This window comes from Aspergillus mulundensis (genome assembly GCF_003369625.1).
Source record: "Aspergillus mulundensis strain DSM 5745 chromosome Unknown scaffold_5, whole genome shotgun sequence".
NCBI lineage: Eukaryota > Fungi > Ascomycota > Eurotiomycetes > Eurotiales > Aspergillaceae > Aspergillus > Aspergillus mulundensis.
The window spans coordinates 1,035,903-1,056,329 of NW_020797893.1; the positions used below are offsets into that span (position 1 = coordinate 1,035,903).

Genomic DNA, 20,427 nt, shown 5'->3' on the forward strand with positions numbered 1-20,427 from the left:
CAGGAACGGAAGGCGCGCTGGATGCCGTCGGGCAGCTTAAAGCACGCGTCTCTCCCCGTCGTCAAGTCCTTCTCTTTCTTCTCCCTCATCCATCTTCGTTCCTACGCAGCCCACCTCGGCCCATCTGTTACTCTCGCATTCGTATCTTGTCTTCCTTAAGCACTCGCTATTGTTACTCTCTCGTCGTCAAAATGCATCTCTCCTCGTCACTCCTTGCTCTGGTCCCGGCCCTGGCACTCGCTGCCCCAACCGCGGAGAGCTTCGACACCACCCCGATTCTCCCAGATGGCCTGCCTTACCCCACCCCCGAGCAGCTTCAACAGATTGAGCAAGCCGCCCATGGCACACTTCCCGGCTTGCCTTTGCCCACCAATGCCAGCGCAGTCGGAATCACCAACCTGCAACTGCTCGCCTTTCAAGAGCACGTCGAGGTCGCTTTCTTCCACCAGCTGATTGGAAACATCACTCGCAACACCACTGGCTACACCTTTGCAACCGATCTCGAACGGGAGTTTGCCCTTCGGAGCCTCTCAACCATGCTCGCGGTACGCTGTCACATACTCTGATCGTTTGGATGGATGCTAACTTCTTTCCAGCAAGACGAACTGCACGCTCTCACAGCCAACAACGCCTTGCAGCACTTTGGCATCCCAGCCATCGAGCCTTGCCGCTACTACTTCCCTGTCACCAACCTCGAGGAAGCCATTGCTTTGGCTACGACCTTCACCGCACACTCACTTGCTGCACTTCAGGACATCACTGAGCGCTTTGCAGCGAACGGTGACTCGTCTCTCGCACGGATCATGACCGGTATCATCGGTAACAAGGGCGCCCAGCAAGGAGCTTTCCGGATCTACCAGGACAAGTACCCTAGCGAGCTTCCGACCCTGACAACCACCGACGTTGACTTTGCCTTTACCTGGTCAAACAGCTTCGCCCTCCCCAACACTTGTCCCAACCTTGGCGACATCAAGCTGCGCATCTTTGAGCCTCTGAATATCGTCACTCGCCCTGAGGCTCGCACACACAAGATCCAGGTCACATGGACCCACGGCCCAGACGAGTCGAAGGAGAGCCTCCTGTGGGTTGCATACATCAACCAGCACAACGTGCCCATTGTTGCTCCTGTGCAGGTTGTTTCTTGTGACGGCTCCAAGTCGACTGCTGTTGTCGTTGTCCCGTACGATGAATTCCTCATGAACGGCTTGACGGTTATGGCTGTTGTCAACCGCAGAGGACCCTTCGCCAACGCGGAGGCAGTGGCCCGCGCCACGGTATATGGCCCGGCTCTGTTCATTGTGGAGTAAGAGAAGGATGCATGTATCCTTAGCTGTATTACTATAGAAAACATGGAAAAGCAACTTGGCTAGCGGGCTACCTTGCTAGTATCCTAATGTCACACCTTTGCTTTTGATCACTGAGCATTATATATTACCGCGTAAAAGTGTAGATTAGAAGGCGAATAAGTATGTACAGATTTGAACAATCTCCTCTTCACCAAAATTTATCCCACCGAACTTGACCAGCACGCGGCGCCCGAGCAGCAGGCAGCTTAGAGGGTGTTACCGGCGGAGGAAGACACGCTGGAGGCAATGCCGCTGTAGGCATCGGCAGAAGCAATGTTCTTGCCCTCGAACTTGCTGAGGAAGTCGGTGTCGGCCTGGTTGAAGGTGCCGGAGCTACCGAATCCGTTGAGCTCGCAGTTACGGCCGAGGTAGGAGGAGCAAGCAGTGTTGGCAGACTCGGAGGGAGAAGCAAAGAGCTTGCCGTCAATGGGGTCCTCGGCAACGACCTCGACGTTCTGGAAAACGTTACCCTCAGCGAGGACGTAAGCACCCTCACCGATCTCGAAGGCGTGGCCGGAGTTGTCGTGCCAGTAGTTGTTAACCTATCATCTATTAGTTCCGAACCATCTGCATAAGCCGGGGTATGAAACGTACAGCGTGGAGCAGAGTGTTACCCTGGACCTTGGGAGAGCGGCCGCTGGTGTGGTAGATGTAGTTGCCCTTCATGGTGACCATGTCGCTGGAGCCGTCAAGGTAGACACCCCAGTAGTGGTAGCCGTCGCAGGTCGCGGAGTAGTCGGATTCACCGTTGATAAAGGAGTTGGAGATGGTCACGCGGTTGTCGGCTTCGGTGCCGAGGACAATGTGCTGGCGACCGATGCGGGCGGTCTTTCAGTCACTTTTGTTAGTATCCTTTCGCTTTTTTGGAGGTAGGCAGGACAGGACGTACGGTAACGTGGTCGATCCAGACCATGTCGACGTCGTTGAGGGTGATGGCGTCACCTCCCCAGACGTACTTGGGGTTGATGTCGGTGATGGCGATGTTCCTGCAGCAGTGTTAATTACCATTCTTCTCACTTTTTCCGCTGCTGTGGTTCAGTTGGAATGCATACTGGATGATGACGTTGCTGGTGCCGCTGACGAGACGCAGACCCTTGCCCTTGATGACACCGGCGGAGCCCTCACCGATCAGGGTCTTGTCGGAGTTGACGGTGATACCGAGGGAGCCGGCGTTGTCGTAGGTGACGGAGACGGTGGGGGCGTCGGGCTGGTAGTTTGTGCACCAGTCGTTCTGGTTGATGGCGACCTGGCAAGCGGAGGCGGTTCCCCAGGGGGCGCAGCCGGTGTCGGTGGTGGTGCCTTCGGAGTCGGTGAAGTCGAAGCTGTATTAGACATTGTTGTTAGTTGCCTGTTGTTTTTTTTAGGGGTTGGTGGGCGCATACGTCTTAGAGAGCACGATGACGCGCGCCTCGTCGTCTCCGAGGTACGAGACCAGCTCGTCGATGGAGTCGGGGTAGACGGCGGTAGCGCTACCACCACCGGTGACGCCCTTGGCGAAACCCTCGGCCGAGCCGCTGACGGAAACGGCGGCGGCGGTGCTGCTGAGCGCCGCGGTGGCCAGGGAGAAGAGGGCGGTAGTCTTCATCGTTGCGATTGGCAGTTGGTTGGTGAAGATAACGAAGGAATGAACAAGAAGTAGGTCGGACCAGCCAAAAGTTGATAAGAACAAAGGGAAAATGCAAAGAAAGACTGCGGTTGGGAAGGATGGTTGGATAGCTTCCAGAACGAGGGGGAGGAGTTGGGGGTTTTATATCCTTGCTGTTGGCGTTTGGGATCCATGGCCGGCATCGACTTAGGTAACGGGGCCGCTGGTGGACTACTCTATCTTGATTGAAGACCCGTCATGGTGGCATCAGATAGATAGGGATGCGAATGCGGAACCCCAGCCCGAGCCCTATGGCAAGGTTCCGGGCCCGGCAGCACTGGCAGTTGGCTCTCGCGGAGTCGCGCCATGTGCAGGAATCGTCAGGACAAGGGGCAAGTTGCGAAATTAGGAGTGTTTCACGGTGTCCACTAGGAGGGCCGGCACTTGATGCTAGTTTCTCGAGTCGCAAACAAGCAATTCCTCCGTCTTGGCGGGGGGGCGCATGGTGCTTGATTGTTGTGACAGACCATCTTGGCGATCAATTGCTTTAAAGAGTTGATTGATGGAATTTTCGATTGAATGTTCATGTTGAAGACCGGCAAGAGGTGAAACTGCGCGGGGCGCCGGAGCTTGTGGGGGTTGTGGTATGAAGATGCATCAGAAACCCTGCCATCGAAGATCAGAGCTCGTCGAGCACGATGATCGATTGCGACGAGATCGAGCTCAATGTGGCCGCCTTATCGTATCTCCCTGGCGACTGAACCATCGTGGCTTGCCTTGGAAGATTAAGAGTTGACGTTCTCCTCCAGGGGCATCGCTCCACAGTGGATAACCGTTGACACATTGATCCACACGCTAGTTTTCCTCCGAAGCAGGAACATGTTTGGACTTCGACATCGGACCTGGGCTTGAGAGCTGCTGTTACAGCCAAGAGTCGAGACTCAAAGTGAGACTGCAGCTTCTCCAACGACCAGGATCAGTCCGCAGCCCGGGGTAAGTATTGGAAACAGGCCAGGAGTTGAAGCCGTATCCAGGATGGACATTCCACAATAGCGGTCAGGTCAAGGCCGCGCAAGCCAAATCAAAGACCAAGACATATAATATCTGTGCCGAAGTTCTATATGACTTGCATATTAAATCTCGGAATTGCGATGCGCAAGATGAAGAGCGGTCACGATGAGTTGCTAGAATCATGGAGTCGGCGGATCTGGCATCTTGTCACTGCAGCACTTTCAGGAGATTCAGCGGAGCATAAAAGATGGCAAGAACTCGGGAGTCGGAAGCTCAAGAAGCTGCGTTTTGACCGAGGTATCCCCGTGCAGAAGAGCGTAGCTGGGAGAAGCCTTGATGCCTCGCTTTGTCGCCTGAATGTGAGGCAGAAGTTGATGCCTGAACTTTGTGCCTGAATCATGCCTTATATTTCAGGATTAAGTCCTCGCCTGTCGTTGCCTCAGGCTGTCAGGCTGTTATCACATGACGTCGGCAATTGACGGCAACTCGGAAGTTTCCGTTCAGCCTCAGCCGATGCAGCAGTCATATAGGCGATATTGTCAGACAAAGGCAATGTTGTACGGCCTGTCCTTGAGCTGCGTATAGAAGATAGAAGAGAAGTGCTCAACCACTGTAGAACTGCCGACTGTAGCAGTGATGGATATGATTTCCCTTCAAAGGCCGCCGTGTCCGCCCGACGCTTGTAATTAGCCATCTTGTGATTGGCGGACGGCAGCTGAATCAGCACAGTGCCGACCGCCAGACCCGAGGTTACCTTTTGGTGGCAGAAACGAGACTCTTCGTGACGATTGCTTGCCTTGACCTCTTGATCCTCGCTTCTCTGGCTCTGCATTTGCTAATCATCGCTGGCGGACTGTTGTCGTTGCCATCCTCTCCCCTCTTCTCTTCTTCTTGCTCTCTCTAACCCGCTTCTCGCCCCATTGACCCTATCCCTTTGCGATCCGGATTGAAGGAAAAAGTCACGATGGCCTCTCTTCGCACAACGTCGCGCCTTCTCGCCTCCTCAAGGTCGCTCTTCCGCCCCGCGACCTTTGCTCGCTCATATGCGACTGTCGAGTCTGGCTCGGTGAGAAACATCAGGCTCATCAGCACCGGCCTTGTCGCGGCTAATGTTTGGATGTGTAGGAGCCCGCGCCTCAGATCAAGAAGTTCCAGGTCTACCGCTGGAACCCCGACGCCCCCTCCGAGAAGCCCAAGATGCAGACCTACGAGTTGGACCTGAAGAAAACCGGCCCTATGATGCTTGACGCCCTCATCCGTATCAAGAACGAAATCGACCCCACCCTCACCTTCCGACGGAGTTGCCGAGAGGGTATCTGCGGTAGCTGTGCGATGAACATTGACGGTGTCAACACCCTCGCTTGCTTGTGTATGTTGCGACAGAACGATTTGGACGCCTGGACAGCAGTTAACGAACGATGATAGGCCGCATTCCCACCGACACCACCAAGGAGTCTCGCATCTACCCGTTGCCACACACCTACGTCGTCAAGGACCTCGTCCCCGATTTGACCCAGTTCTACAAGCAGTACAAGTCCATCAAGCCGTACCTGCAGCGCGACACGAAGACCGAGGATGTAAGGATAGCCACGTTTGGATGACGAGCCGGATACTGACAATCTTAGGGTCTTGAAAACCGCCAGAGCCCCGAGGACCGCAAGAAGCTGGACGGTCTGTACGAGTGCATTCTGTGCGCCTGCTGCTCAACCTCCTGCCCGTCGTACTGGTGGAACAGCGAGGAGTACCTCGGCCCTGCCATCCTCCTCCAGTCCTACCGGTGGTTGGCCGATTCCCGAGACCAGAAGACCGCCGAGCGCAAGCACGCCATCGACAACAGCATGAGCGTGTACCGTTGCCACACCATCCTCAACTGCACACGGACCTGCCCCAAGGGTCTGAACCCTGCGCGTGCCATTTCCGAGATCAAGAAGATGATGGCGGCTCACTAGAGGCGGAGCGGAAAGCGTCGGGATATAAAATTGTTTTCAGTTTCATTCTCATTCCCTTCTCTAGCATTGGTTGTGTTTTTCGAATTTTCCCTTCTTTCCTATGTATCTTTGATCTAGCTTATTCCCTTGTTTTGAGGCCATTGACGTCGGATGTTTCAATAGGTGTAAATGTGTGAATATTATACACGGTTCTTTATCTTGACTTGGCCCGTTCGAGCGAACAACGCCTCTGCAGGGTACTGACATGGCTACAGTACGGATTCCTTAGCTAGCTCGACTTTTCTTCAGATTCATACGATAGGTAGAGTGACGGCATGAAGATTGCCACTACGGAATCTGAGGCCGACGCTCTGGTCGGCGGGGCTGGCTTCGCCTGCGCGAGGACAAGCTTCTCCCCGTCGCAGCCCGGGCTTCAATCCCATCAATTCTGTGTGACTATACGTGCCTAGAGGCTAGAATGCGTCGTGGACGCATCACGGGGTAAGGGTCCGATCCACTTCGGACAACCGGAGACCAACCAAAGTGCCGAATGTTGGTCCCAGGAGTGATACCATCTAGTGAGTTGAGGAGGGCTCGGGTGGATATGAAATGGACCTGATGCCACGACGGCCGTCTAACAAGGCTCTATGATTACCCTGACCTGTAAGGCGGAAGAAGTCTATATTCTGTCCCTGCTGATCATCTAACAATACCCCCGACATGATTGGATGGATCTATACCCCGGCCCCAGTACGCCAACAAAAACACCAACTTCCAACTTTCTATCGAGGTAGATATATATCCTCCCATAACAAACTGGCTACTTCATCCGCTACTGCCCTTTCGTCCCACTTCCACTCCCACCAACAACCTCCGCAATGATTTTCGCCGCAAGCGGCACCGGGAACGCCATCTCGGGCGTCGGATCCCGGTTGACCTCGCTCGAGGTAATCAGGTCCACGACCGCAACGGCAACATACCCGCCAATGCCGGTAAACACATGCCACCAGCCGTGGAACTCAAACAGGAAGGCCAGCGGCATGCCGACGAGGTCCCGGGCGCCCGATAGAGACGGGCAGAGGAAGTTGTCGACCAGCCACATTGTGTAGCCGAAGATGAAGCAGACTGGGTAAGGTAGCGGTTAGCATTGAAGTTTAAAGTTAGGAAGGGAGGGAAATGGACGAGGCCGTACACAGTCCAAACCGCGAAACAATCTTGATGTTGAACCGGATCGCTGGGTCGTGGATCTGCCGCGGGATTGTCTGGATCGTCTTGATTGTGATGAGGAGCACGGCGGTCCCGAAGGAGACGGCGTGCAGCAGGAACTCGTCCATTACCATGTGCACGAGCATGACGATGGCGAAGGCGATGGAGAGGGTTGTCCCGATGGTGCGAGTGTACTGTGCGTTCTTTTGGAAGGTGAGGATGCGGTAGAGGAGCGGGGTTGTTAGGAGGTGCATGGAGAGTTCGTCCGCTGCACCGCGGATAGTCTACATGTAAGCCGTCTGGACACATTTGAGATAATGAGTGGTAAAATGGCGGAACATACACATCTGCGTGTGGTACTTCAGCGTCATGTGGTACCCCGCCGAGCAGACGCCCACGCCGATGAGTCCATAGTACGGGATGCAGCGGGACAGCGAGGCCTGGTTTCGTTTGGACAGCTGGGAGATCCCGTAGAGTCCGAACGCGCAGTAGATTAGACTGCTGAGGGTGTTGATGAACTCGGCCACGTAGCGGGTGATTACGTAGTCTTCTTCGCAGAAGCTGGGAGGCTTTTAGTATTTATACGGCTAATGAATGGAGGACGCACTTGAGGTATGAGGTCTGGGGGCCCCAGAAAGGCTCGATTGGGTTCATGGCGTTGGATTGGAGTGGCTGTGAGAGAGCGAAGGGAGGAGGAAGGAGGACGAGAGCGTGTGGATTGCGGAGACGCGCGGAAGGCGAACCCGCCCCACTGTGTTTCTCAAGTATACACTAGAGTGACTATACAGTGGCTGCAGGGTAGGTAAACAATGGATTGATCATTGTCGCATGGTGTAAGTTGGCTGTAAGGAGTTCATCCAGTGTCTCAATGCCATTGTTGCACAAGTCTCATAGTGAGTGGAGGGACAAAACCCCGCACACCAAAAAATATATAAACACCAGCAACTCCGCGCGTCAACACAACCCGCTGGAAAACTTAACCTATCCCCGATATATTTAACTCGTCGGCATCTCAATCGACGTTGTCGGAATGATGACTGCCGTCAACATGCGGTGATTGTCAGCATTGATCAGATGCCTCAAATCCGGCTCATTTGCCCCTTTATTGGCATGCGTGGCACAGCTCGCCCACTCACCTTGGCGCGGTCGCCGACAATTCGACACAAAACACCCCGTGTCAGGGTTAGGGCTTGAAGATTTCGCCGACCTGGCCCGCTGATTTCGTCCTGCAGATAAAGTTGATTTGCACAGCCTGATAATCCGCCATGTGCTCATCCGGAAGTTTGTTCAATAGGCCTGCTCACCAAGCTCGTCTGCTTATGGGCTAGAGACAGAGTCTATTCAGGAATCCCCCAACCGGTCAATTGGCCAGGACTCAGCGACGTATGCACGGTTCAGTGTGACGTGCATATGTAGGCTCTAGACGCAAGTCACCAGTTCAGATCTATACATATCGAATGGGAAACTGGAAATCTTGGGGGACGTCAGGCTGGTCCCATACAGGTCAGGCATTCTCATGGTCAACCTAACGCAGAGGAGCTACGGTGCATCCTCAACTACTTAAGACTCCTTTAACCACGGTTGTTCGCCGCGGATACCATCGGATCGTCGTGGATATCACGAAGGTAGCAAGACGACCCTACCAGGTGGCACAGAAGTCTTGACAGTAGCCGTATGACTTTCACTTCGATCTACAATCAGCTGCTGCGGGCCTCTAAGATTTCCGATAGGAGAGCCTTGGACTTCATATTGCTAGCGATACTTGCTCCTAAGCCCGTTTCGGTTCGTTGCCTGGAAGTAGATCCCCGGTGCCGTGAGCATCATCGTCACCACAACCTCAATACGTATACCGATAACTCGGATGTCTATCCCCCAGCACCTCAAACTGGTCCTCAAAGGTCCTCCCCTCCAAACCAAGCCGCGTAAGAAACTCCGAGCTCCTCACCTCCTTCTGCGCATTCAGCCACCGCAAAACACCCACTTGGGCAACCAATCCCACCAGCATCACCACAATCATCGCGAGATTCACCCTCGCACCCAGAATATAATACGGTGCCGAGCTTCTCGGATACAACCATGTACTCAACACACCGCCGGAACTAGTCGAGACAAACCCAATCGCGACCGCCGTCGCGCGGCGCACATGGCCTGCCGTGTTATTGGGCACCCAGGAGATGAGGCACGGGGCTGCGGCGTAGATACCCGTAACCAGCAGGATAAGCGCCGTGTATCGGATTGCAATACTGCGGCCGACGAGCATGAGTACGGCGCCGACCAAGGCGATGAGGGTTGTTGCGAAGGCGCAGAGCCCACGTTGGCGGTACCGGTCTGCGATGAACGCCGTGATCATCGTTACGACAAAGGCAACGGCGTAAGGGGGCACGGTCATAAGCTGGGTTCGGGTGTTGGAGTACCCCATGGCCTGTACGATTGACGGGGAGAAGTAGGCCAGTCCGAAGAGGCAGGTTCCGCTGCAGAAGAGGATGGCCGAGACGAGGATGACGTGGATGTCTTTGAAGACGGAGAAAACCTTCTTGGTGGTGACCTTGTCTGACTCGAAGAGGTTGGCGTCGGATTGGAGACGGCGGAGGCAGTGTTCTTTGTGACGCGGTGTGAAGGTCATGACGGTCTCGGGCGTATTTGGAAGCATGGCGAAGGAGAACAGGCCAAAGCAGACGGTGAAGAGGCCCTCCAGAATGAATATCCACTGCCACCCGCGAAGACCACGGATCCCGTCCATCTGCTGAATCGCTGCTGCCAAGAGGCCAGAAAATGCGCCGCTCAAAGAGGCGGCGGAGAAGAAGAGGGCGATTCGGACTTGAAGTTCGTTCCTCCGGTAGAATCCAGAGAGGTACAGGACTATGCCTGGGAAGAGGCCGCCCTCGCAAAGGCCGAGGAAGAAGCGACAGGCTACAAAGCCGCTGAAGTTGCGGGCTTCGCATTGCAGGATTGTGACGAGGCCCCAGGCCGTGCAGAGGGTTGGGAGTAGGATTCGAGGGCCGATTTTCTTTAGGATCAGGTTGGAAGGAAGCTCGGAGAGGATGTAGGGCACGTAGGTCACCGTGATTGCTATCCAATTAGATTGATCGCTTATGATGAAAGGGCTGTACATACCAACTTTGTACTGGTGGTCGCTGAGGTTAAGGTCGGTATCCAAGCCAGCCTTTCCAGTCAGCAACGTCTTTTTCGATGGCAGGAAAACCTACTACTCGAGCATTGCCGACATTTGCTCGGTCCAGCCAAGCCAGCAAGTACAGGATCAGCGTCATTGGCATCAAAACCAAGTCGAGTCTATTGAGGGTCTCTCGGTTGAGCTTGCGCTCAGCCTCTGTTGGGACATCCTCCACAAACAGGTCCTGAGGCTTTCCTGGATCACTGGCAGGCATTTCGAAGGTTGCTGTAATAGCTGTCAATACTGGGACCATCGCACACATTATAGAGAAGACACCGGCCTCTCCAGTGACCAGTCATCAAGCTGCCAAGCAGCTTCGAAGCCGATTTAAGATCCGATGCGGGGATACTTTCTTGGCCGTCATTGCAAGGATAGGCTGGTAGCCACTGCGGCAGTTGGAGCAGTTTGGAGTAGGCAAATGTCCACCAAGATGGGAAAACGTGCTCCTCCCCCACACAATCTTGGTGTAAATGCGGGGGGAGGGATATGGAGACTGTCCAGACTCAAGCATGTCTAGGACCTCGGCAAGAGCCTGCACTCGGCAGCTGGGGTTATCCGAACTGCGATCTTCCTCTTGGCTGCAGCATCTGGTCTCTTAAAGGATCTATCTCGGAGTTCCCCCGTGCTTCTAACCGAGATGTGCGCCTGGTCAATAATGACTTCAAGAACCAGTCACGATCCCCTGTTTATGTGACTGTCAGAGACAGTTCCCAGTTCTTGTGGCAATGACTGAAAACTGGCCAGCGAAACTCACGGGCGTCATTTCAGAAGGGAGTGATCTCTCGTTCGAAAGGATATCATAATGCCCTCGCCAAGTGAAACGTCAACCATCAATCACCACACGCATCCAGGAGATGTCGAGGCGCCTCCGAGCACATGCAAAGTGCATGGCCCTGAAATACGCAGGGGGCATTCTCAAGGTCCATCTTGCGATCTTCATCGGGATGCGAAGCTCTTCATGACGCGGGAACACGCGGCACTTCCAAAAAGGACAAGAACTCTCCAACCGTAAGTCCAGCTCTGTCCAAGGATATAGCGCCTTTTGCCATAGCCTTGTAAACGGGCTATCTGGCTCTGGTGAAGCTGGCAATCAGATTGAGCTGCGAGAACTGGCTGGTATTCGGATGCCCAGCAGGAATGCAAGGAGGGACTGCAAGGTCGGAATGAAGGGCGACAGTACTTTCTTGATCTCGACGACGAGAAAAGCCACTCAGAGAGACAAGGAGAATCCACTATCCGAAGCTCAAATCCCCAGCATCAAGAATGAATGCGGAACGAGGCAGAGTGCGAAGTCAGTAACACTGAACCGGGCCAAGAATTGGACGCAAAAGGATAGGGTGTAGAAAGACCACAGAAAGCCGTCATATACCTAAGCGAAGTTGGATGTGGCATTCGGGATTTTTGGTCATCGCCCTGGGCTCCTGGGGATTCTTGAGTGCACCTGGGCATGCTTTCCATGGCACCTTCAGTCCAATGATGCTTGTTGGTAAGCACGTGACTGCCTAATCTGGAACCTTCCGCCAGTCACGTGCAGTTCAGGAACGCCATGAGTCGGACCAGTCCACCAGGCTCGGCGTTGAGCTTGGCCAGGCACCGGTGCTCGATGCCGATTCCAGCTGATCGCTTAGCGCTCAGCTGCCAGATTGTTGATTTGTAGTTATCATGAAATATCAAAGTGACAAAGCTTCTCACGCGATGGCCCCCAAATTATTTATTAATTTCTAATCACCGCGTACCGCTGACAAACCCCTTGGGAATGCCCCATCGCTACGCTGTGATTGGCCACCTCGTGCGGAATTAACGATCCCACAGGCCGTTCCTGTCGTATAAATCCGCTGCCCCTCTGCCCCTCATCCGCTGCTTTTTACTACTCTCATCTACAAATCAATCAATCCAGCAAGCACAATGGGAAGCACAATGGTTGAGTTCAAGAACCCCGCTACCGCCACCCTCCTCGAGGCCGTCAAGACCCGCCGCACCATCTACGGCCTCAAGGCTGAGAGCCCCGTCTCCGACGACACCATCGAGGCCATTGTCCGCGATGCCGTCCTGCACGTGCCCAGCTCCTTCAACACCCAGACCTCCCGCGTCGTCCTGCTGCTGAAGGAGGAGCACCAGAAGGTGTGGGACATTGCGCTCGAGGCTATGGAGGGCCTTGTTGCTGCTGGTGCCCTGCCCAAGGAGGCGTACGAGTCTCACACCAAGCCTAAGCTCGAGGGGTTCCGTGCTGCTTATGGAACTGTACGTCTTTTGACCAGTCTAATCGGGTCATAGTATTGGTTGTTAATCGCGATGCAGGCTCTCTTTTTCGTCGACTACGACTCTCTCAAGGACATCAAGGAGAAGTTTGCGGCCTACGCCGACAAGTTCGATCCTTTTGCTCTTGAGTCCAACGCCATGTCTCAGTACCTTGGTAAGCCTGTTCTCAGGGTTCTTTGGGCTTTGTACTGACGTTTCTAGTCTGGACCGCCCTCGCCTCTGAAGGCTTCGGTGCCAACCTTCAGCACTACAGCCCCCTCATTGACGAGCAGATCACCAAGCAGTGGAACATTCCCGCCAGCTGGAAGCTCGATGCCCAGCTCGTCTTTGGCACTCCCACCTCTCGTCCCATGGAAAAGACCTTTGCTCCCATCGAGGACCGCTTCAAGGTCTTCGGCAAGTCCGCATAGATCACTTTAGCAACTAGCATCATGCATGTTGATGAGTTATGAAGCGTGCATATAGATATTCATTCAATTCAATCTTCATATTATGAAATCCAACAAACGCCTGTACGCCAGACACCTCAATCACAGTCTATATAAACGTGAAACAAGAAGCTCAACCTCCTATTTCCCCCCTAGAAGCTCCATATCCCCATCAATCCCCCTCCCAACCCTTCGAGCGCTCTTCACCAACCGCCCAGGATGCCAAACAACCCAAAGCCCCATAACAACCGCCATAAGCGTCCCGTCAAAAACATAGATATACACCTCGCGACTCCTCACATCCGCCCCATGCGGACTCCCAAACTCAATCGTCCGCACCAAGTTCCTAACCACCATACACCCGCAAACAACATACAAAACCCACATATACCGCCTCCACCCACTAACCCCCTCAGCCAACGAAACCGCCGTCGGAGCCGCCGAAAGCCGCCGGTGAAACGTGACAACAATCCAAATAAACCACCCAAACACAAACAACGTGAAGATCAACCCAGCCAGAACAGCCTTGTTGCCTATACTGATGATCTTCTGCTCACCCGTGACCTGGAGACCGGCACCCACAAGCTGGGTCAACAGGCAGACGATGTCGTTGAGCACGAACAGCACGGTTAGACGTTTTGGTCGAATAGGGGAGTGTTCCTCCGCGTTCAGCGCGCGGATCAGCCGCGAGAGAGTCATGTAGATGCTTGCTGAGAGGAGAGGGGGCGCGCAGAGCAGGAGCATCTGTTGCTGTGCCCAGGGGCCAATGCCTGTTCTGTCGTTGTGGGAGCGGGCGCGGCCGTGGTACCCGAATGTTTCGCCTAGCAAGGATCTTGTTAATTGCGGTACAGAGTTGGTGGAGGGGTAGGTAGGGACGTACAGACTCCGCCGAGCACAAAGGGGATGAAGTAGGCTGCTCGGTAGGGGATCATCAGGACGAGATGGATGAGCGTTGCGATGCCGAAGATGGCCATGAAGGCGTAGCCGGCTGTGAGGGAGGGGTTGTAGGGGTAGAACTCGACCCAGGGGTCTGAGCCGTTGACGCCCGGGTGGAAGGTGAAGTCCATTGTATGGTGGAAAGGTTGATGGTGGTGATAACAAGAAGATATGGATGGAAACAAGAAAGTTAGACGGAAGCAATGGCCAAAGACGTTTTAGAGACAGAGAGGATGTCAAACAGAATTCAGATGCCTCTGCTGACTCTTTTATAATTCCAGGGTCCATTGCGCGTTTCGACTGATTGCCGTTTCGGGTAATGCTGGAACGAATACGGGTGGGGCGGCAAGCGTCAAGATTTTTAGGGTGGGGGCACGTTATTTTTAGGGGCATTCATAGAACTGATCGACGGTTATCTACAATTTCTGAAGTGTAGATAGCCCGTGGACAAGCCTATTGGGTGATTTTGTAAAAGGCAGCAGTGTAACAGCTCCTTATGCCGGGGTTTTACCGTGGGTCCGTCCAATGCTTTGGATAAACAAGACTAGATTCTAATTTAGGTGCTTATATTACATCACTGCTCAGACGCTATGACTTCTTCAGGCCACTCGATCCAAGCATGATACGCCGGCGGCAGACAAGCCCTAATCCCCAGTATGATATGCTGGTCCCAGCCGCGCATAAACCAGACGTCGCCCATGTACCGGAGCAGAATAGCCCAGTGCGCCAGGATTACAAGCGCAACCGGCTCTCTCCCTTCTAATCTGTCGATCATCATCTCTGGAAGGCGGAATGTCCATCCCACTGTGAATGGCATCAAATCTTGGGGTACGATGCCGGCTTTTCGCTTTTGATATGCGCCATCGAAGCATCCGATTAGGTCATCGACCACTTGGACGTATAGGTCGCTGTCTGCTTGAATCTCAACACTCACCATGGCTTTGACTTCTTGGAGCCGGTGGATATGCCGCGACAGTTCAGTGTCGAGCTCAGGGTTGAGTATATCCATGTTCTGTTTCTCCTTTTCAGGTGCAAGCACGCCCGTGAAGATTTCAGGTTGCTTCTGACTGAGTATTGTGCGCACTCCGTGCAAAAGGACTAGCCACTCTGATTTTCCTTTGGCGTTGAAAACAAGGTACTCGCCGTCCCTTGGGCCGCGAGCAAAGTATGCAAAGCAGATCATGACCGCGGCGATATATATCTGTTGACAGTTCGTCGAGTCAAGCGTATCAAGAGCAAGGACCGATGTGACAGATCGCACTCCGAATGTGAAATGCTCGTCGGCTTCGTGGATGTACTCGGCTTGTTTGGCTGGGTTCAAGTGGGCAAGATGCAGAGCCGAGAGAGTGATGAGTAGGTGCATGATAGAGGGGAAGGAGAAGCCCCATCGCGGGACATGGATTTGCCAGACAGGGTATGCCTCCTCGGCTGCGAGGGTGCAGTATGTTGATGTGGTGAAGTGGTGGAAGAGGGACAGGTCCGGTAACGAAATCCCCTCTCCCGGACCCCCCTTAAAGTCTATGGTAGGCGACGAATCGCATTGAACTCCAATAGAACGCGAGTTAGAGCTGGCTTGCTCTGGTGCAGGCGAAGAGGTTTGGGACTGGTATTTGGATGGGCGGAATTTGAACCGCCGTGTTTGAGGTGGTGTTGAACCCTCGGAGGGTGAACTTGAAGCTGGGAATTGAAAGTCGCAGTCGATAGAGTGCTGGACGCAGTTTGAGCACATCGGTTTCTTCTCGTCGCACTGCCTCTATATCAGCCTAGCCTCTATGATGCTGGTTCGACGTGTTGTCGCCACCCTTTATTCGATTCACGAGGAGTCCGTACCTTAACGCGCCGCTTCTTGCAATTCCCGCATCCAAGGCGCGACTTGCGATGTGTGCGCCGTGATCGAATCTTCTGCTGGAGTTGTTCGCTGTCCATGATGCTGGAGGGTGTTGATGGAAAGTTTCGTATTCGTTACTTTTCTGCCGTTTTCGAAATGTGGCTGCCTGGGGCACTGATCGGCGTCACCTGATCCGCGCTTCTATTCTGGTTGGGGTCGCGCTACCAAACGGTTTCATGTATAACTTTTCGTATGGCCGCCCTCCGCTGAGGCCCGGCAAGAGTGCCTGCCAGAGATCTCATTGCCCTCCCCCTTTTGCCCTGTTCAACACTCAAGCCAACAATTTCTGAGCAGACGTTTACAATAGTCTGTTTGCGAATAAGGACACGTCTATGAGTCGCTTGCCATATTGATTCCAAAGGATCTGGGGATAAGCTTCCTGGTAGAACCCAAGGCGGCTGATCTCAAGTTACGCGCCGGCAGAGGCTTCACTTCATGGAAGGCATTCGGGATACACTGAGGATATTCGAATGATAGGGCCGTTTCTTCGTTGACATTGCGGGTATAAATGGAGCCTGATGTCTATATACAACATGAACAAGTCGGGCTTTATCGCCATGCAGTCCTCAAAAATGGAGCGATTCATGGCTACTCCAGCTCCCGCTGGATGTAGCACTCCAGGTTCGTCTCCCAGGCTTGAGAATGGTCGGATGTTCGGTAGAGGAACCAGCGGGCTCTGACTCGAGCGATATCCGCGGCTCCTGATAACTCGTCAAACTGCTCGGAAGCTCAACTGCGGACCAGTCCGTGATCTCTATCGTGATCTGATGCGGCGCGACAATCTGTGGTCCGTAGAAACGATCCTCCTCCTTCACTGGTGCCGCCGTCGTCGACGACCGAGCTCGCAGTTTAGTGGCTGCTGAATGCTGGGGAGCGGTCTTCACAATCTTGACTCGATCAACGGACGAGGTTCTCGTTATTGATCGCAGCATCGTTGAATGCAATATTTTCATGAGCCCGTATGTCTCCGGTGGCAACGTGACCTCTCCTCGAAGTAGTTGTCGCGCCGTGACTGCCTTCTGGTATATCTTTCGATTCGCATCTATTCTCTCGCCGATCGTCGCGCCTTCTAATGTTGAGCCTCCAAACACAGCTCGTGTTTTGCAATATGCAAATATATCCGCCACGTATTCATCCCCCGTCAGCTCCGCGCTGCGTCCGAATGGTCCGACCGCTATTGAGACATCGTGGCCGAGTGTGAAATTTTTGGACTGTGAGAATTTTTCCACGGCCGCGTCGCTATTGAGCACGTATACAAACTCTGTAAGCTCCATCCCAAACTGGCCCTTCGTCGCAAGTTTGCCGGTTGTGATCGCGGACGGGGCCGACCAGGTCCCATTGGCAAGGCGAGCGACTACAAGTCCGGAGCCGATTCGAAGGGAGCGCATCATGCCGACTTCAAAGACGCTGAAGATCGCAAGGCCCTATTGTCGTTAATCTCTGCTCGAGCCCCGCGATTCTGGTGGATGACTCTTACCTTGGCATTTTCCAGCACCTTGCGAGGAATGCGTTTGTCCACGCTCACTATCTCTGGATTGATAAACGAATCCAAAATCTTTTGAGCCTTGTTGCATTCGCCTGGAGAAATTAGCTCATCGACTCAACCAACGCGATGAGAGAAACTTACCGGCTAGCGATGGGGACGTAAACGACGATGACAAGGGATAATGCATCTTTCCCAGCATATCTTATGTGCGATCCTTGCAGTTTGAAAAGGAAACATACTGGAGAAAGATAAGAGTTTGAGCAACGTTCCCCTGCGTTTCCTTATTAATAGGAAGGTTACCTACCGCGCAACGTCCCAGCCTTGCGGCTTTGCAAGCGTTTTCGAGGCTATGCCAGCTGTGGATATGGTAATCAGGCAAACCAACACTCAGCTGTGCGCTTATTCGTGCTCGCGCCTCGTACAAATCTCCGAGGATCCTGCGACGAATAGCAACAGTGGCTGAGCCCCTCCATGCCGTGGCAGTGGGAATGGGATTGGGGGCCGATCTCTCGCCTCAGCCGCAATGCAAGCCTTGCTGCCTGATCAGTCCAGCCTCTCAGCCTCTCAGCCTTCACCTTTCGGAACTTATTACACGAGATTCGATCCGACTGGAGTAAGGCAGATTCGGTTCCGCTAGCGCCGTTGGTTTTCTCGAACTTCCGTAGGGCTGGAATGTCCGCTGGCTTCTCCACGCGCAGTTTGTCGTCATCTGTCTCTCTCATGCTAGGGCTGAGATTCAACACCGGTCGAATCATCCCACGCAATAAAGCGTGGACCCTTCAGCGCTGCTGGAAATGAGTCGCTTTGGCCAAGGACCTCCATCTAGCTCAAAATGCGAGACGGATGATTACTTCTACAGTGATAACTGCCTTGAATCTTGCCAACATAACCAGTGTATGCGTCCCACTTTAAGGCTGTGCCCAAAGCGAGGAGCACAGCGCCTAAATAATCCAACAGCGCTCCGCTGAACCGGACGAGCTCCGATCACGGAGATGTGTGAATCAAATGCGTGTCTTTTTCAAAAGCAGTTTGTCTGCGACCGCCGACAGCTATACTCCAGGCCCGGAAAGGATTCTTACATGCTTGTGAAGATAAGCTCAGTCGTTGGAAACTAGTTCTGTCACTGTCGCTAGCAAGCTGACCATGACAACCAAGATTGGTCCATCCGCGGCAGAAGTCTTTGCTCAGGCGTACCGATTGTAACTTTATCTGCCGGAGAGCCTAGTGCTCTGGGCGGGGAATTAAGTCGTTGGATCTGCGTTGTCAGCTCGATCGAGTCAGTTCCCCATATACAACTCAACATACGATCTCGGGAGCAACCATCCCGGAGTCAATTTGACAAATCGAAGCTCTTCTTTCCTCGGCTATGGCATTTCAAACAAGCGACTCATTCGATGCGACTAGGTATGGGCAATCGCAAACACCTGAGAGGCTCCTTCCCCGCGATCGTGGCCTTCTTTCCTCGGTCCGCGCGCTGATCCCCGAGCACATGAAAACAACAACGGAAAGACAGGGATATTCTTCCTATCACTGGCCAATATGGTGATACAAGAGAAGCTCGCTCGTCGCCTGATGTCATTGACGCGCATTCATATAAGGCCTCACAATTCAGCTACCCCATATGCACTTTCACTGCAGTAAACCGACAACCAACCATGGACCAAAGGCTACTACAAGCGTCAATGAGCCTCAAGCAGATCCCGATCCGGACTCTGCTTATGGAGTTTTGGAGTGACATTCGAAAACGCAAGGGTCTATTGGCTGCTGTTCTTGCCGCATACTTTCTCCTCCAACGATCTCTGCGTTACCAAAGACTCCAGCGCCTGCAGAAAGTATACCGCAAGTACACAACGCGGGAAGAGATGGCCTCGATGACGGACCATGACGCATGGGAAATCCAAAAAGGGATGCTGGTGATGGAGTTCCCATCGGCCTCGCTCAAGGCATTGCAATTCGCTTTGTTTAGGGTAGGGTACTTGCACTCCCTTGTAGCAAGATAGCATGCTCTAACCTGAACAGACCTACGGCATTCCTACAATATCCACCCTCCTCCTCAAAACTTCCCAATTTTCGAACCCAGCGACGTCCTTCAAGCGGTACGCCGATACAGGTGCCCTAATCGGTCAGTTCATGGCATTCAAGCCGTCGTCCGAACGTGCGCAGACAGCTATAGCACGCACCAAGTTCCTGCATGTTGGGTACCGGAGCAGCGGAAAGATCCTTGAAGCTGACATGCTCTATACTCTGAGCTTATTTGCGCTCGAGCCAATCCGTTTTATTGCCATGTTTGAGTGGCGGTCGCTTAGTGAACTTGAACAATGTGCCATCGGCACATACTGGAAGAGTCTTGGTGACGCTCTTGAAATCAGCTTTGCGGATCTGCCGTCAGGACCGCATGGATTCCGCGACGGGCTGCATTTTCTGGAGGAGCTGCGGGCGTGGAGTCTCAAGTATGAGGAAAGCTTTATGAAGCCGAGCCCGTCGAATAAAGAGGTTGCGGACAAGACAATGGACGTACTTGTTTATACCCTGCCGCAGTTCTTGAAGCCGGTGGGCATCAACTTTGCGTCTTGCATGATGGATGACCGATTGCGACAGGCGATGATGTATGAACTTCTCCGCTACAATCATGAAGTGTACTGATAAAACAGGTATCAACCGCCTTCCGCCGTGTACAAAACGATTTTCTCCTCCCTGGTGGCCATTCGCAAGTTCTACTTGCGCTACCTTGCTCTTCCCCGACCGAACTTTCAAGGAATCGACATCTTCACCGACGAGCCAAACGAGTATGGGCGGTACTACGTGAACGTCTACGAGGCGATTCCATACTATGTGAAGCCAACGGTTTGGAACCGCTGGGGTCCTGGTGCATGGGTTAGCTGGGCGATGGGGATGCCGCTCCCAGGCGACGAGGACGACAAATACTATCCTCGAGGTTTCGAACTGGAAGACCTAGGCCCAAAGTACTTCGAAGGCAAAGGCCGCAAATCAGTAGCCAAGATTCGCGAGCTGCTGAAGAAGGAGCGACGGGGGCAAGCGCCCTTTGTCCCTGAGCTGCCCAGCGTGGAGGACGCGAAGTATGAGGTTGTTAACCCTGACCTTTATGAGGCGTAGCCAGGTAAAATTGCGCGGTCCGACATTGTCACCTGTGGTAATAGAGGTAGTGTTTGTGGTCAGTGTGT

At 53.6% G+C, this 20,427-nt stretch overlaps 10 protein-coding genes across 10 annotated transcripts; 4 read left to right on the forward strand and 6 right to left on the reverse strand.

Moving 5' to 3' along the window:
* Window positions 1–191: 191 nt before the first annotated feature.
* On the forward strand, window positions 192–1,307 carry DSM5745_05691 (putative sexual development protein (LsdA); the record flags this gene model as incomplete). The annotated part of the gene is made up of 2 exons (XM_026747707.1): window positions 192–545; window positions 597–1,307. The coding sequence occupies 2 exons, from the start codon at window positions 192–194 to the stop codon at window positions 1,305–1,307; spliced, it is 1,065 nt and encodes a 354-aa protein (XP_026603539.1).
* Window positions 1,308–1,552: 245 nt separating this feature from the next.
* Window positions 1,553–2,931, reverse strand: DSM5745_05692 (polysaccharide lyase family 1 protein; the record flags this gene model as incomplete). Its single annotated transcript, XM_026747708.1, has 5 exons — window positions 1,553–1,888; window positions 1,941–2,174; window positions 2,236–2,332; window positions 2,399–2,668; window positions 2,729–2,931. The coding sequence occupies 5 exons, from the start codon at window positions 2,929–2,931 to the stop codon at window positions 1,553–1,555; spliced, it is 1,140 nt and encodes a 379-aa protein (XP_026603540.1).
* A 1,975-nt stretch (window positions 2,932–4,906) lies between these two features.
* Window positions 4,907–5,891, forward strand: sdh2 (succinate dehydrogenase iron-sulfur protein subunit SDH2; the record flags this gene model as incomplete). The annotated part of the gene is made up of 4 exons (XM_026747709.1): window positions 4,907–5,008; window positions 5,068–5,311; window positions 5,368–5,519; window positions 5,568–5,891. The coding sequence occupies 4 exons, from the start codon at window positions 4,907–4,909 to the stop codon at window positions 5,889–5,891; spliced, it is 822 nt and encodes a 273-aa protein (XP_026603541.1).
* Window positions 5,892–6,702: 811 nt separating this feature from the next.
* Window positions 6,703–7,730, reverse strand: DSM5745_05694 (ceramidase; the record flags this gene model as incomplete). The annotated part of the gene is made up of 4 exons (XM_026747710.1): window positions 6,703–6,995; window positions 7,063–7,344; window positions 7,420–7,637; window positions 7,684–7,730. 4 exons carry the CDS (start codon window positions 7,728–7,730, stop codon window positions 6,703–6,705), a joined length of 840 nt encoding a protein of 279 aa, XP_026603542.1.
* Window positions 7,731–8,913: 1,183 nt separating this feature from the next.
* On the reverse strand, window positions 8,914–10,462 carry DSM5745_05695 (putative MFS transporter; the record flags this gene model as incomplete). Its single annotated transcript, XM_026747711.1, has 3 exons — window positions 8,914–10,145; window positions 10,191–10,239; window positions 10,283–10,462. 3 exons carry the CDS (start codon window positions 10,460–10,462, stop codon window positions 8,914–8,916), a joined length of 1,461 nt encoding a protein of 486 aa, XP_026603543.1.
* A 1,691-nt stretch (window positions 10,463–12,153) lies between these two features.
* On the forward strand, window positions 12,154–12,917 carry DSM5745_05696 (uncharacterized protein; the record flags this gene model as incomplete). Its single annotated transcript, XM_026747712.1, has 3 exons — window positions 12,154–12,489; window positions 12,547–12,661; window positions 12,709–12,917. The coding sequence occupies 3 exons, from the start codon at window positions 12,154–12,156 to the stop codon at window positions 12,915–12,917; spliced, it is 660 nt and encodes a 219-aa protein (XP_026603544.1).
* A 159-nt stretch (window positions 12,918–13,076) lies between these two features.
* DSM5745_05697 (RTA1 domain-containing protein) lies at window positions 13,077–14,002 on the reverse strand (the record flags this gene model as incomplete). Its single annotated transcript, XM_026747713.1, has 2 exons — window positions 13,077–13,756; window positions 13,816–14,002. 2 exons carry the CDS (start codon window positions 14,000–14,002, stop codon window positions 13,077–13,079), a joined length of 867 nt encoding a protein of 288 aa, XP_026603545.1.
* A 443-nt stretch (window positions 14,003–14,445) lies between these two features.
* Window positions 14,446–15,797, reverse strand: DSM5745_05698 (Zn(II)2Cys6 transcription factor; the record flags this gene model as incomplete). Its single annotated transcript, XM_026747714.1, has 2 exons — window positions 14,446–15,618; window positions 15,702–15,797. 2 exons carry the CDS (start codon window positions 15,795–15,797, stop codon window positions 14,446–14,448), a joined length of 1,269 nt encoding a protein of 422 aa, XP_026603546.1.
* Window positions 15,798–16,325: 528 nt separating this feature from the next.
* DSM5745_05699 (uncharacterized protein) lies at window positions 16,326–17,432 on the reverse strand (the record flags this gene model as incomplete). Its single annotated transcript, XM_026747715.1, has 3 exons — window positions 16,326–17,183; window positions 17,237–17,337; window positions 17,387–17,432. 3 exons carry the CDS (start codon window positions 17,430–17,432, stop codon window positions 16,326–16,328), a joined length of 1,005 nt encoding a protein of 334 aa, XP_026603547.1.
* A 1,468-nt stretch (window positions 17,433–18,900) lies between these two features.
* Window positions 18,901–20,359, forward strand: DSM5745_05700 (uncharacterized protein; the record flags this gene model as incomplete). The annotated part of the gene is made up of 3 exons (XM_026747716.1): window positions 18,901–19,212; window positions 19,265–19,851; window positions 19,897–20,359. 3 exons carry the CDS (start codon window positions 18,901–18,903, stop codon window positions 20,357–20,359), a joined length of 1,362 nt encoding a protein of 453 aa, XP_026603548.1.
* Window positions 20,360–20,427: the final 68 nt, after the last annotated feature.